The 12,831-nt window shown below is 42.0% G+C and overlaps 1 protein-coding gene and 1 pseudogene across 1 annotated transcript; both read right to left on the bottom strand.

The window, feature by feature from the left end:
* Positions 1 to 4,846: 4,846 nt before the first annotated feature.
* LOC110867156 (putative F-box protein At1g32420) lies at positions 4,847 to 5,920 on the bottom strand. Its single transcript, XM_022116288.1, has one exon. It carries the CDS (start codon positions 5,918 to 5,920, stop codon positions 4,847 to 4,849), a length of 1,074 nt encoding a protein of 357 aa, XP_021971980.1.
* A 947-nt stretch (positions 5,921 to 6,867) lies between these two features.
* On the bottom strand, positions 6,868 to 8,256 carry LOC110867157 (annotated as a pseudogene).
* Positions 8,257 to 12,831: the final 4,575 nt, after the last annotated feature.

Below are 12,831 nucleotides of genomic sequence, written 5' to 3'. Positions count from 1 at the left end.
ACGAGTAAGGTTAGGTTTGACTTTTGAGTTGACCCAAACACTTAAATTGTCATTTTTTTAAACTTCTATTGGTAAAAAATATATTCAGATTGAATGCAGCTAATACATGATTTTTTTTTTAATTTAAACTGTTGAACCGTTTGAGATCAAAATGGAAATTTTACCGTTAAAAAAGATCATTGTTAATTCCAATTCCTTTTTGTTTTTAAGGACAATTACACCAAGATAGCCGGTAAGCGGGCAACAAGCTGCGCCGCTACCCCCTTTTGAATAGCGAAACCTAACCTAGTAAAAACGAAACCCCGATCTCTAGGAGACGAAATGTTGCTGTGAACAACCCGTTGGACCCGTTCAAGAAATCTGATGGCTTCTGGGGCTAGCGAGCCAAAGGTATCAAAGGCAAAAGGGATAAAGGAATGTTGATTTTCCTCGCAAGCTTTTGCATGTTTGTCCATTTTCTTCGCTGCCGCCTTTGCAATTGCCTGACCAGTGACAAAACCTGTATCCCGTAAGCCTACAAGGGGGGAAACCCCGGTAAGATCGACACACGCGTGTTTACCTGCATCCCACCCGAAAACTAAAACGTCTGCGGGGCGCAATGTGGATCTTCCTTCCCTCGGATCTGTTAAAAAGTTTACGGGGGCTTCTTTCTTCACCGAGATCCCCGCCCGTTTGAGGATGTCCCCCAAAACATCCCGCACCCAGTCGTGCCTATACTTAAAACCTGACAGTTCTTTACAGTGCAGAGCATGCTCCCCAAATTGGTCTAAGCAAGCTTTCCGGCAAATCGGGCATTGCTCATCATCAGGGAACATAGGAATCATGAGCCGATATTTTAAGATAGCACGGTATTCAACGGCTGACATCTTTTGGCCTAAGCCCTCGATGGGGATGACCGATAGAAAATCTTGGGCGTGGGGCCCCGCAAACATTCTAGGACGGCGTTCTGACGAGGGGTCGTACAGAAATCTGATCCAATATTCTGAGCGATACGACAAAACAGAGCACTCGCCAAAGTCTTCTGGGTCTTCGGTGGGGCGGTGTCCCTGTTAGCGAAACCGCCAATATCCAAATCCGGGAGGTGTCTATGCAACTCCCCCAGAGCCATGTCATAATCCCCATCCATCCCAACAACCCCACTCTCGCGCAAGATGTGATCTTGCAGCCCCCACGATTGAGCTCGCGAGGCAACAAAACCGTAAATGGAGACATCCGTGGCCGATATAAGCCCCAGCCCCCCCATCTTACAGGGCAGAGAAGCAACCCGCCACTGAAAATCCCCAAAAAACGGGCCCCCACACACCACAATGTCCTTTATAGCCCCCCGTAGCCCTTTATCGAATAAGGATACCGCCTCCTTTACAAACACAGGTTGAGAAGTTCGCAGTCCAAAAAGGAGCTTGGCGACACCCATGCAAGAGCGCAGCAGGAGAAGCTCACTTTGCGGGTCTCGGAGTTGCGAAAGGCTACTCATAAGGCCCACTGCCCGGGAAGCTCGCCGCGCAGCCAAAGCACTAATGAAACTGGGGTCCCGGCTAACAGCTCCCCCAAGGAGTCTCACGCCCCCCGTTGGTCTTCCAATCTCCTTCGGGAATAAACTAACCTCCAATTTATCTGCATTGCAAGACGGCCAGTATACCTCTGTTTTTTTTTATATTAAGCCGGAGCCCCAAAGGTGGCCCCTCAGATTGAATGATAGCCAGAGCCTTTGCTACCTCAGATGTTTTCCCCATAATAGTACCATCATCCAAATACCACGCGTGGAAGGGGAGGGTGCAGCTGTCTCGTATACGTTGTGTGAGGGGGTGCAAGACAAGGACGAACAACAGAGGTCCCAAAGGATCCCCCCCAAAGGATCCCCCTGCTGGACCCCCGTGGATGACCCAATACAGTCATTACCCACATAAAGACTAGCGGTTTGCCCATAAAGAAAATGTATCCAAGGAAATATAGATGGGCATCGAATCCAAACCTCTCGCAGAAGAGCTGTGCGATCCACTAGGTTGAAGGCATTGGAGAAGTCAACGGTAAGCATGGAAAAGGCCCCAACATCGTGAAAGGCGTTAAGGAACCTGTTCGCGCTATGGAGGATAGCTTCAGCCCCATCTGGTGTCCCAACCCCAAATTGATGATCCCCTAGGTACCTGACCATCTCTTTCCCTACCTTTTTCATCGCTATCTTGGAAACCAGCCTACGCCAAATGGCCCCGACCGCAATAGGACGGATTCCCCCATCAGGTTTCAGCAAGGGGGTCAGAGGAGCGGAGGCAACGAACTCAGCAAGAGACCTGGGGCATAACCCCCCCAAGAAGACATTGACTACTCCGGTGATGGCTAAAACTAAACCCGAGGAAGTTGAGGACCCCTCTCCACAAAAACTATCCAGTAAGTGTTGCGCCCTGAGCCCATCTCTCCCGCACGAAGTTCCTTTGGGGAATGACTTAATGCACTCCAAAACGCACTCCGCATCAACAGTTAAGGGTGCCTGGGGGATTGTGTCTGCCGGCACAACCGGAGGGGGCATAACCGGGTGTTTATCCGCGAGGGCCTCCATAGTGGAGGGCCCAAAGGGGGCAACGCCAGAAGAGGACAACACCTTGACCGCAGCTGTGAAATGACCATCTGCCACTTTACGAAGGCACTGCTTAACATTGGTTCGGCCCCCCCGACCTTCGGGAAACGGGTCGGACCCATTAACCACCCCTTTCTCCTTTACATCCTGAAAGAGGGAATCAACTAGCTCGCTAATCCCTTCCCCGTCTTTCCAGACAGAAAGAGCCCGTTGAATGCTAGAGCACTGTAACGTTTTCCTGTTCCCGGACCGACGTTCCTGCCTATTGGTAGGGCGCACAACTTTTAAAGTACAACGAGGCAACAAGAGTAGCTTAACCCAATATTCAACCGACCCAGGGGTAGCAATCACCTTCCGCATAGCCGATGTTAAGGCTTGCGTGAACGCCATTCGACAACTAGGAGGAATGCTCTTGACTGTCGTGATGGGAAGAGAAAAAACCCGCTCCAAAAGGGAGCCATCCACACCGACAGAGGCAATGCCTTCCCCTGAAGCCCGCCCTCCCGAAACTTGTGGTTTGGGAATCCCCACAATAAAGTCCTCGGTCCCCCTCGAGCTAGGGACGAATTTGACAAGGTTATCAACATGATGACACCCCCGGCTAAGAGCATGCACAACCATGCACTCCCCGCACAGCCAGTTGTTAAGCGTTTTCAAAGTTTCTCCTACGTCCTCATATAAGTCGGGATCCTTAGCAATCGCATCCCGTAACGTATCTTTCCTGTTATCAGACTTGAGGTGGTCTCGTTGGAAGTGAGAGAGCAGTCTCGCGTATCCTTTGGACCCTACAAAACCATCTTTGCAAGAGTGGAAATTCCTGAAGGGGCAAGGCCGAACACCCTCAGGCCCTCCCCCCCGCACAACACCTTTCATCATACACCTAAGAACAATAACCCAACTCGAGTGAAGTAGGGGGATGCGCCAAATACTAAAACTCCCTGCCAGGGAGGAAGGAGGGGGAGCAACCACGAGTTGCCCGCCCCCCTTACAGGGTTAGAACCTCACGCTTTTAAGCCATGGTTGGTAGGGAGAGGTGCGAAAAGGAGTGATGTGCGAAAGAGTAAGCTAGCTGAAGGGAGTGGGCAGAGGCCAAAAGAAAAACTAAATTATAACTTCAACTGCAAATAGTAGCTATTAACCAGAAATGTCAAAGGAATCTATAACTTCAACTGAAAAAATGTTGCTATTAACTAGAAAAGGCACAACATAACAACGATTAGAGTTGTATACCTTGAAGTAAGACTGAGAAACAAACAAAAACCCTAAGTTGGAATCGCTAGGGTTTGTCTGCAATGGCGGAAGTGAACGTGTGAACAGAGGATTGTGATTTGGGGGTTTACAATAAAAATCGCCTCTTTTAGTCAACCAACAGAGATGATGACAATAATCGCCTCTTTAGTCAACCAACAGAGGATTGTGATTTGGGGGTTTTCAAATTAATAAGTAAGTAGATGAAGAGTAATTACCTGAAAACCCTAAAATCAGGGAAGAAGCATACTGGAAAAGGGAATCGTGAAAATATGTGATTTGGAAGAAGCATGTAAAAATCCTTTTAAAATACTGGAAATGTATAATTCTTCGTGTGTTTCAATCTTCATTAACTGACCATCTTCCATCGCAACAATAAAATCAGCATTTTCTATTAAAGAAAGCCCCCGAGCAATTATGATCGTTGATCTGCCTAACATCAAGAGATCCAAAGACTCCTAAAATAAAGTGTGATTCAGTTGTCAAAACATACCATTTTAGAAGGGAACCTCTTCCATCAAAGTGGTAACTATTTAGTATGGTTTGGGTTATGTGGACCACAAACACTTAGTATTTCTTTATATTATAGATAATTAATAATAATTAATGTGTTATATGTGATTACAAGAACTACATTATTACAGCAAATAATGTGAACTTTTTTGATAAAGCAATTTAGGAGGTTTTTGCTTTTGAATACATTTTCAACCAACTTTTGACCCTATAAACGGGTTGAAATAAATATTTTAAATGTTTAAATATTCGGTAACATTCAAAATGCGAATACTACTAAAAGAACCTCCATTCATCTTGATGAAGATCTTCTAGCCAGGCTTACAACCACGACTCCCCTTCAGAAAAATTATCGCAATAACAATGTCAGTATTGCAGTTACTTTTTAAGTAACTGAATCAAACGATTCCTGCTTTTAGCATGCCTCTTAGTAGAAAACTTTAAGAAATCAAACGCTTCAGTTAGTTGGATTAATAACAAAAAAAAAAAAAAAAATCAAACGGGTCGAGTGACTTAAACGCGGCTCAAAGACCATTCAATGATAGAATCAGAGTGATGAAGCAGAAGTAGGGATTCTGTGTAGGCGGCCATCTTGAAGGAGGCACCATAAATCCCAAGACCATTCATGCTATCCGAGGCGGGGTCATAAACTTGAAGTTCACCACCACCTTCACCAGCAACAACAGGTCGATGATGCATAGGTTGGCCATTCTTCCTAAATCCAATTATACTATCGACCTCAACATCCCTAAGAGTGAATAGTTTTGTAAAAGAGGACATCATCCATACGTCACAGCCTCTACAGCTTTTGTAGTCGAGCACAACAACAGACTCCTTGAGCTTATATATGTTGAGATATCGACTGCGTGCTAAAGCATCCGGAAGATCTACTTGTCCAAACTCTTCCCATGTCAAATCAAATGAAATGATCCGATAAGTCTTTGGAGGAGTCAAACTAAAAGCAAGCCAATGAATAACCCCATCATCTGTAACCACCGCCGCATTAGCCGACGAAAATCGCATTGATTCAGGCAGAGGCAGATTCATCGATATGCTGCTGCTTCCCCAAGCCCCAGCCCCAGGCGTTGTTAACGTAAAAACTTGAGCCTCGTAACGGATGGTGTGTGTGATTTTGACAATCTTAGGGTCAGAAGTTTGACGACAAACCCCAAAACCTAAAGCATCTACTCCATCGGGCAACGCTATACCAAAAGATTTCCTAATAGATGGATTCCAAAGAACAATCAACCTCTTCCAATAATTGAACAAACACACCAATCCGTCAGAGCAGCCGAGCAATGTTGGATGCCTAACTAGCTTAACAGTCGGAGTAGTAACAGTAGGAGAAAACTTGTGGTCGTCATCATCAACAATCGAGACATATTTGAACTTCATATCTTCTTCGCAGTGCATTACGAGCAGATGATGCGGCTGCTGAGTCTGGTTGACTCTGTGATAGGTGATAAACTCAGGGCTATCGATCAGAGACATCCATTGTTTCGAAACGGATCTGAACCTGATCAATGATTTCGCTGGAACCCTTTTAATAATTTCCACTTGGATTTCTATTGGGATGTTGTCGGACATCTTCTTCTTCGCGGAGTTTAGGTTTAGGTTTCTCAGAAACATATAGTGGATTGGAAGTCACGCAGGCAGGGATATCTATTTATAGTTACGAATTTGGGACGCTGTCGGTCAAAAGGCGGCCGGGGAGCCCACTGGGCCTTGCTCGAAAGAGCCCTGTTGGTCTGGACTAGTGGACTGGAACTTTTTCATAAAGTTATTTATTATTTATTTATTTATTTATTTATTTATTTATTTATTTATTACTACTACCGTATAGTAGTTTATCTATGCAGTTTCGATGCGCACTTACCTGCAAATTAAACTAAGACTACTTTTCATCCTTTCCAACTTATAATATACGCCATGTACCATTTAAATAAGCACTAATAATCTAAATACAATAAATAATTTATATTTTATATTTTGATGAAAATGTTTAGTTTTCCAGCCAAAAAGAAGTTCTCCGGCAACTTCAATAACTAAGGATTTTACTAGAATAAGGTTCTTAAAGGTCCCAAATAAGGTTACAAAGAAGTTTAGAACGAAAATGTTGATTTTTCCGGCCAAAAAACGTTTCTCCGGTGACCGGAGACTAACGGCATTAGGGTTCTGTTAGTCAGGTTCCATTGGAGGCTATTACGTTAATAGTTGGGACTGCCAGTGGTTATTTTTTAAGTTGGGACTGTTAACGGCCAACAACAAATAGTTGGGATTATTAAAATCCAATATTCCTTTATTTTATTATTCTTCATTTTGTATTTACCTATTACTTAAGAAAATAAGGTAGATTGATGAAATTATTATAGATGATATAGGAAATAACTATTTCCATGATTTTCTACCTTTTTTTTAAAAACTTTTGTTACATCAAAAAGTGAGAGACCAAAGTCCTAAACTAGATAGTAGAAAATTAGACAATATCCTTTTAATAGACACAAACCATTACTCCTCTGTCTTACTTGCACTAATCAGTCTATCTTCACAGATGAGTATATCTTCCTCACAAACCATTAGCATGCATACAACCTGATTGTACCCGTCAACACAAAAAACGCATATGAAGCAATCGACATGTACCCGAAATACAAAATCCCCGATACCAACTTTGTAATTTCCAGTTTTGTGAAGAAGTAAAAAGCCGAGTACAGAAAAAGATACAGTGCAGATGACCCTGCTGTAAGGTATGCGCGCCACCACCAATTGTAGTCCTCACTGCACTGCACACGTGATAATTAGAATCACAAACACAATGAACAAAAACCCAAATATGTAGTAAAACTGGTTCAACCAAATCGAGGTTAAAATGAAGAAAAGCTCGATAAAAACCGCCCAAATGGTAAAACTCCGCCGATTAGGATTGAAAATACGGGTTGCATGTACCAAGCTTGCTCCAGAACTTGTCTAGGGATTTTATTTGTTTTTACAGGGTCTTCGACTACGGGTTTCTTGAAGCCTAAGTAACTGCCTACAAACACTAACGGTACGGATATCCCGAACCATAAACAAACGAGCGCAAACATGGTTCCAAACCGTACCGCTCCGGATGATTTCTCACCCCAAATTATCGTATTTAGAACGAACAAAAACACGAATAGAATACCGGGAAACATGAATGTTGTTTTTAACGTGTTCCTTTTCCACTCGGTGGCTTTGATCATTTTGTATCATCGTGCGGAGGAATAACCGACAAACAAACCCATAAACACCCATAGAAGAACCATAGCGGTCATAAGGCCGCCACGATTAGATGGTGTCCTCTAGACACACAAACCTGAAACATACCCAAAGAGGCAAGGCTAACCCTACAAGCAACATCAGGGAATGATAAGCTTACCAAGACCGCTATGTAAGTCAATCTCTCTAACTCTCACTCAAAACTCTTATCCTTTCTTTACGCTAGACTCTTAAGAACACACTGCTGATTCTCATGCCGGAGTCCAAACGCGTGAGGCCACCTCTCGCGTTAAGACTAACGGTGTTCTTTAATTGCAGATTCCGACCAAGGAGCTATCCTATGGAGTTGATCTTTGACCTTCCCCCCGCTATACTCTTGTTGTTTTAACAAGTGGCGCCCACCATGGGGCTGCGCTACTTAGAACAGTTTTCCCGGTAGTTTAGTCATGTTCCTAAGTTACCTTCTTTCATGGCCGGAAAGAATCATCATCCTAAGGAAGTCTCAAGCAGTTCTTTGCCTCGGTCTAGCCCTCCGGCTACTCCCGAAGTCGGCAACTGCTCAACCAACACGGACGAACTTTATGTGGTACCGGTAACTCAAGATTCACAACAGTTCCAGACACCTCCCTCAACACGAGTTCCTCCACTTCTCCAAGCGAAGTTCTCTTCCCGGTTGAAACCATGGAAATAACTCCGGAGGGAATAAGAAGTAACTTTATACAGTTGAGGGAACTTTTGAATAGGTATATCCGAGAAGAACGGACAAAAGGGTACGTCCGGAGGGAGTATAAAGTAACTTTATAAAGTTGATGGAAATAACTCCGGAGGGAGTAAGAAGAAACTTTATACAAGAGGTTACTCTCTCCCCCATGTCTCCTTCGTTGTGCACTACCACACCTCCAAGCGTTAGTCGAGCAGGACCTAGTCCTGACCCAAATCCATATCTCATGCCTGATGGATCACTCTAGACTGGGAGCTATCACACTAGCTCCCCGGTCTTCCTTCCTAGAAGCCCAGAGTACACTGTCGAACAGCTCCTCCAACAGGCTCATGCAGCTGGGCCACTTCCACGGACAACCTTTGAAGAAGTACTCCGATCGTTGCCCCTGGCCAGCAGAGTTGTAGTTGTAAGCTTGTCACCATCTTCAAGCTTCCAGCAAGGCTTCTCAATGTATGGTGCTCAGTAAATAGCTGCCCTACTAGCTCAACTGAGCCAGCAACTTGCGGGAAACCAGATACAGCAGGCTGCCCTAGGTGGAACGCATGTTCAAGCCCAACCAAACGTCCAGTAAGGTACCAGTACGAGTGGAACAGGGGTAAATCCTGACATCCCTTCCATGCCTTACAAACCGAACTCTTTGTCGTGTTTCTCTGAGGAGATAGCCAACTATGTCTTCCAGACGAAGATAAAGATGCCTTCGAATGTCAAGACATATGACGGTTTAGAAGACCCCACGGACCATCTACAGGTCTTCACAGGAGCCGCTACAGTTGAACGTTGGAATAATGTTGAGTGTTGTCACATGTTCATGCAGACCCTTATCAGAACAGCTAGGTTATGGTTCTGTGGGCTTCCCACGAGGAGCATAACGTCCTTTAGTGACCTACATAGAAGCTTCCTGGCTCACCTCACCCCTCAGAAGAAAGGTACTAGAGATGCCACTGTCATGCATTAGATCCAGCAAAAAAACCATGAAGACCTCAGGCCCTTCATAGGATTTCAATCGATATCGGTTTAGTTTGTCATGGTTGCAACACTCGTTAAACAAAGCCGTGCAATGTCTTAAAGGATATCCACACATGTTTCACATCGATCGAAAACAAATAAAAAGAACATCGGTATCGGTTCCGAAAATATCGATACTAGTACGGACTTTATTCACTCAGAATTGGTTCGGTTCGCCATAATAATTATACGAAACCAACACTCGCTACAACCTATGATACAAAAAAGATACTTTATTTTGTATGCAACTTTGTTTTCAACGGTATAACACTTAAGGAAAAAAAGTAAACAGAACTACGTTTTTTTTTTTTGAAGGGTGACTTTCAATATGTACATGGACCATTGGTCACCGGGTCCCCGTCAAGGACGATTACCCGTCAGCCCAGCATTCTCAGACGCGATGTTCTATCGGGCCCTGGCTGCCGGAAACCATACTGCCTACACACGAGAGACTCGCTGGGGTAACAGCTGGGTAAAACCAGGTTGCCCTCCAGAACTACATTTTTAACTTTTTAAAATAATTAGCAAACATAATATATTAATAAAATTTAAACTAAATAGAATTTTCAGGACCCATGAGGGCATTTTAAGGCGACATTTACTCGCAAAATGAAAATAATCCTCACATGAAATCTTGACATCAACTCTCAAACTGAAATTTAAACTAAGGGTGTAAGGGGCACTCCCCTAAGAGGGGAGTCCCCTCTCTTACGCATAACCAATCCTCGTGTGCCACGTCAACTCCCCTCTTAAACTCCCCTAACACCCTAAATTGATGGCGGCACTCCCCTCTTAGGTGACTTGGTTTTTTATTAAAAAAAAAGGAAATTTCTCATTGGTCCAACCCTTCCCTCTCTCCTCCCTCTCTTCGGTGAATCCCCACCGATTTCTTCCCTCTCTCTACCTCACCGCCTTGATGGCGGCACACCCCCTAAACGGCAACCGGGGTCACCGAAGGGGTCACCGAATGGTGCCCCGAGTACCCTAAATGAGTTAACAATGAAACTTAATATATATTTCGTAATATAAAATAAAATCCAAATGTAGACTATAGCCTTTTATTGAAAAATAATAACGCATATCCATTGTGTTCGGTTTCTTCTATAGTGCTAAAATAATAAAGATGATAAGATCATAATGTACAACTTCCAAAACATAATGTACAAATTATTAGATCATTGTTATCTAGACTAACAAACTTTTGACCTGAAAGTAATTTATCTTCCGTACAACTTTCCAAATTTATTACCGTACAACTTATTGCTTCCTTTCCAAATTCATTACCAAAATGATAAATAAGAATTGTAAGAAGATGTGTAGTGGTTAGCTCAATAATGCCTCTATCATGGGGTGTTTTGCGACATGTGACAGTTCAGTCAGTATGGGGGTATTATTAGGGGTTATTGCAAAAGTGCCGTAGTGGGAATAATGCCCAATAACGCCACTTCCAATCATTACACAATTATTTTTTTTAATTAAAAACTTAAAATACTTTATTAAATTAAAAAAATACAATACTAGAAATAAAAAAACCTATTCAAAAGTAAAAAAAAACTAATTAAAACTTTAGGGACTGAAATGCAAAACTAAGTAAAAAAATTAGATTTCCAAAATCTAATTAAAACTACTTAAAACTTTAGGGACTAAGATGCAAAACTAAGTAAAAAAATTACATTTCCAAAATCTAATTAAAACTACTTAAAACTTTAGGGACTGAAATGCAAAATCTTTTTTAAAGACTAATCAAAATACAAGGACTAAAATAAAAAAACTTCTTCTTCTTCCCAAAACCCACAAGAACAACCTGCAACTTTTTTTTAAACCACCTTCAATTAAAACTAACTAAAACTAATTTTCTTTGTTTTTTATAATTAAAACTAAGTATACACACATGGCAAGGTTCAATTGGGCAAAGAAATAGAGTTCCGGCGTTTTTAAAATCACGCCAATCGAATTTTTTTCCCCAAAAACGCTCAAAAACGCCCGTATGTAATGGGCAAGGGGCGTGTTTTGGCGTTTTTTTTTAATTTAAAAAAAAAAACGCCCCACTACGGGGGTTCTAATAGCATTCACAATTGATTTCTTATATTTGTGTGAGTGGGTTAGTTATATTATAATGAATGGTTGTGAGTGGTTGTGAGTGAAGGAGAGGGAAAATGTTACTGTTCACCTGTAAATATATGGGAACATTGTCCATACCTTATAAATTTTTTAATATTTTTGAAAGTGGTTGTGAGTGGAGGAGAGAGAAAATGTAATGATAAAGGTATAAAAAATATTATTTAATTGAACAGGAGAAAGAAAAAACAATGATTTTTAGTGTAATTATATGGATAAGGAAAAAGAATTGATTGTGAATGCTCTAAAAATCTTTAAGCTTATTATCTTTAAGCAAATAAAAAACAAAGCAACAATATTTGCATGAAACTGTCTCACTATAACGAATATTTTACTAAGGCATTAGCAATAATCATTCAATCAGTCTAGACCAAGAACAACCTAATGAAACCGAATAACAATAATGATGTAACTGAAATTGAAGTTGAACAGAACAACCATCAATCTAGTAAAAGAGAACCAAAATAATTGCAATCTCTAAAGAAAACGTAGAAGAAATTGATACCTTAATTCTTCAGTAACAGAGGATAAAGGAACCGTTCGATTTCATTGCTCGTTTACACCCCTAGTTGTAGACATAAAAGTGAGGGTGGTTGTGTGATATACGAATATGAAATAACTGAAGTGATACAATATTATGTAGGAGTACATGCAATGTGACCAATAACATGTGGTAGTGAAGAAAACCAAGTTGGTATGAGGTACGCTGCATGTGTTTATAGTATCATGTATAAAACGTAAATTGGAACGTAAAAAGTCTAGGCTTGTTAAATGACTTAGTGGTGGTTAAAAGGAAGAATCCTTGTTATCGTAAGAAAAAGAAAATGTTATAATAAATAAAAAAAGGAGTATTAAAGCAAAAGCCTCTAAATTTACACTCTGTTCTCGAGACTCATTAAACAGGGGAGAGGAGGGAAAAGAGATGAAAATATGAAAAACCATGTTCCCGAGTTTCATTTAACAGGGGGAGGGGAGGGAAAAAGGAAGAAAATATGACCAAATATGACCATATATTCATTCTCCCAAATTGGAGAGATTAGGAGAGAAAATTTTCCTTCCCATCCCCTCCCCTCACCTCCCCCTGTTAAATGACTCGGGAACATAGTGTTAAAAGTAGAGTAAACTTCTGTTTTGCTCCCTGTGGTTTGGTCACTTTAACGGTTTTGCCCCAAACCTTTCAAAATAGCCATTTTACTCCCTGATCTATGAAGGCCTTCATGATTTTGCTCCCCACCCTTAAACGTCATCCATTTTAACAGTTAGGGTTTTAAGCTGGAATTGTAAAGGGAGGGTTGGGAAAAAACACGATTGCCCCTCAGGTGTTTTGCACATGACAGACTTTAATTGTTAAAATGGATGACGTTTAGGGGCGGGGAGCAAAATCATGAAGGCCTTCATAGATCAGGGAGTAAAA

Source organism: Helianthus annuus, chromosome 7 (genome assembly GCF_002127325.2).
Source record: "Helianthus annuus cultivar XRQ/B chromosome 7, HanXRQr2.0-SUNRISE, whole genome shotgun sequence".
NCBI classification, from domain to species: Eukaryota; Viridiplantae; Streptophyta; class Magnoliopsida; order Asterales; family Asteraceae; genus Helianthus; species Helianthus annuus.
This window is presented reverse-complemented; position numbering and strand designations above follow the sequence as displayed.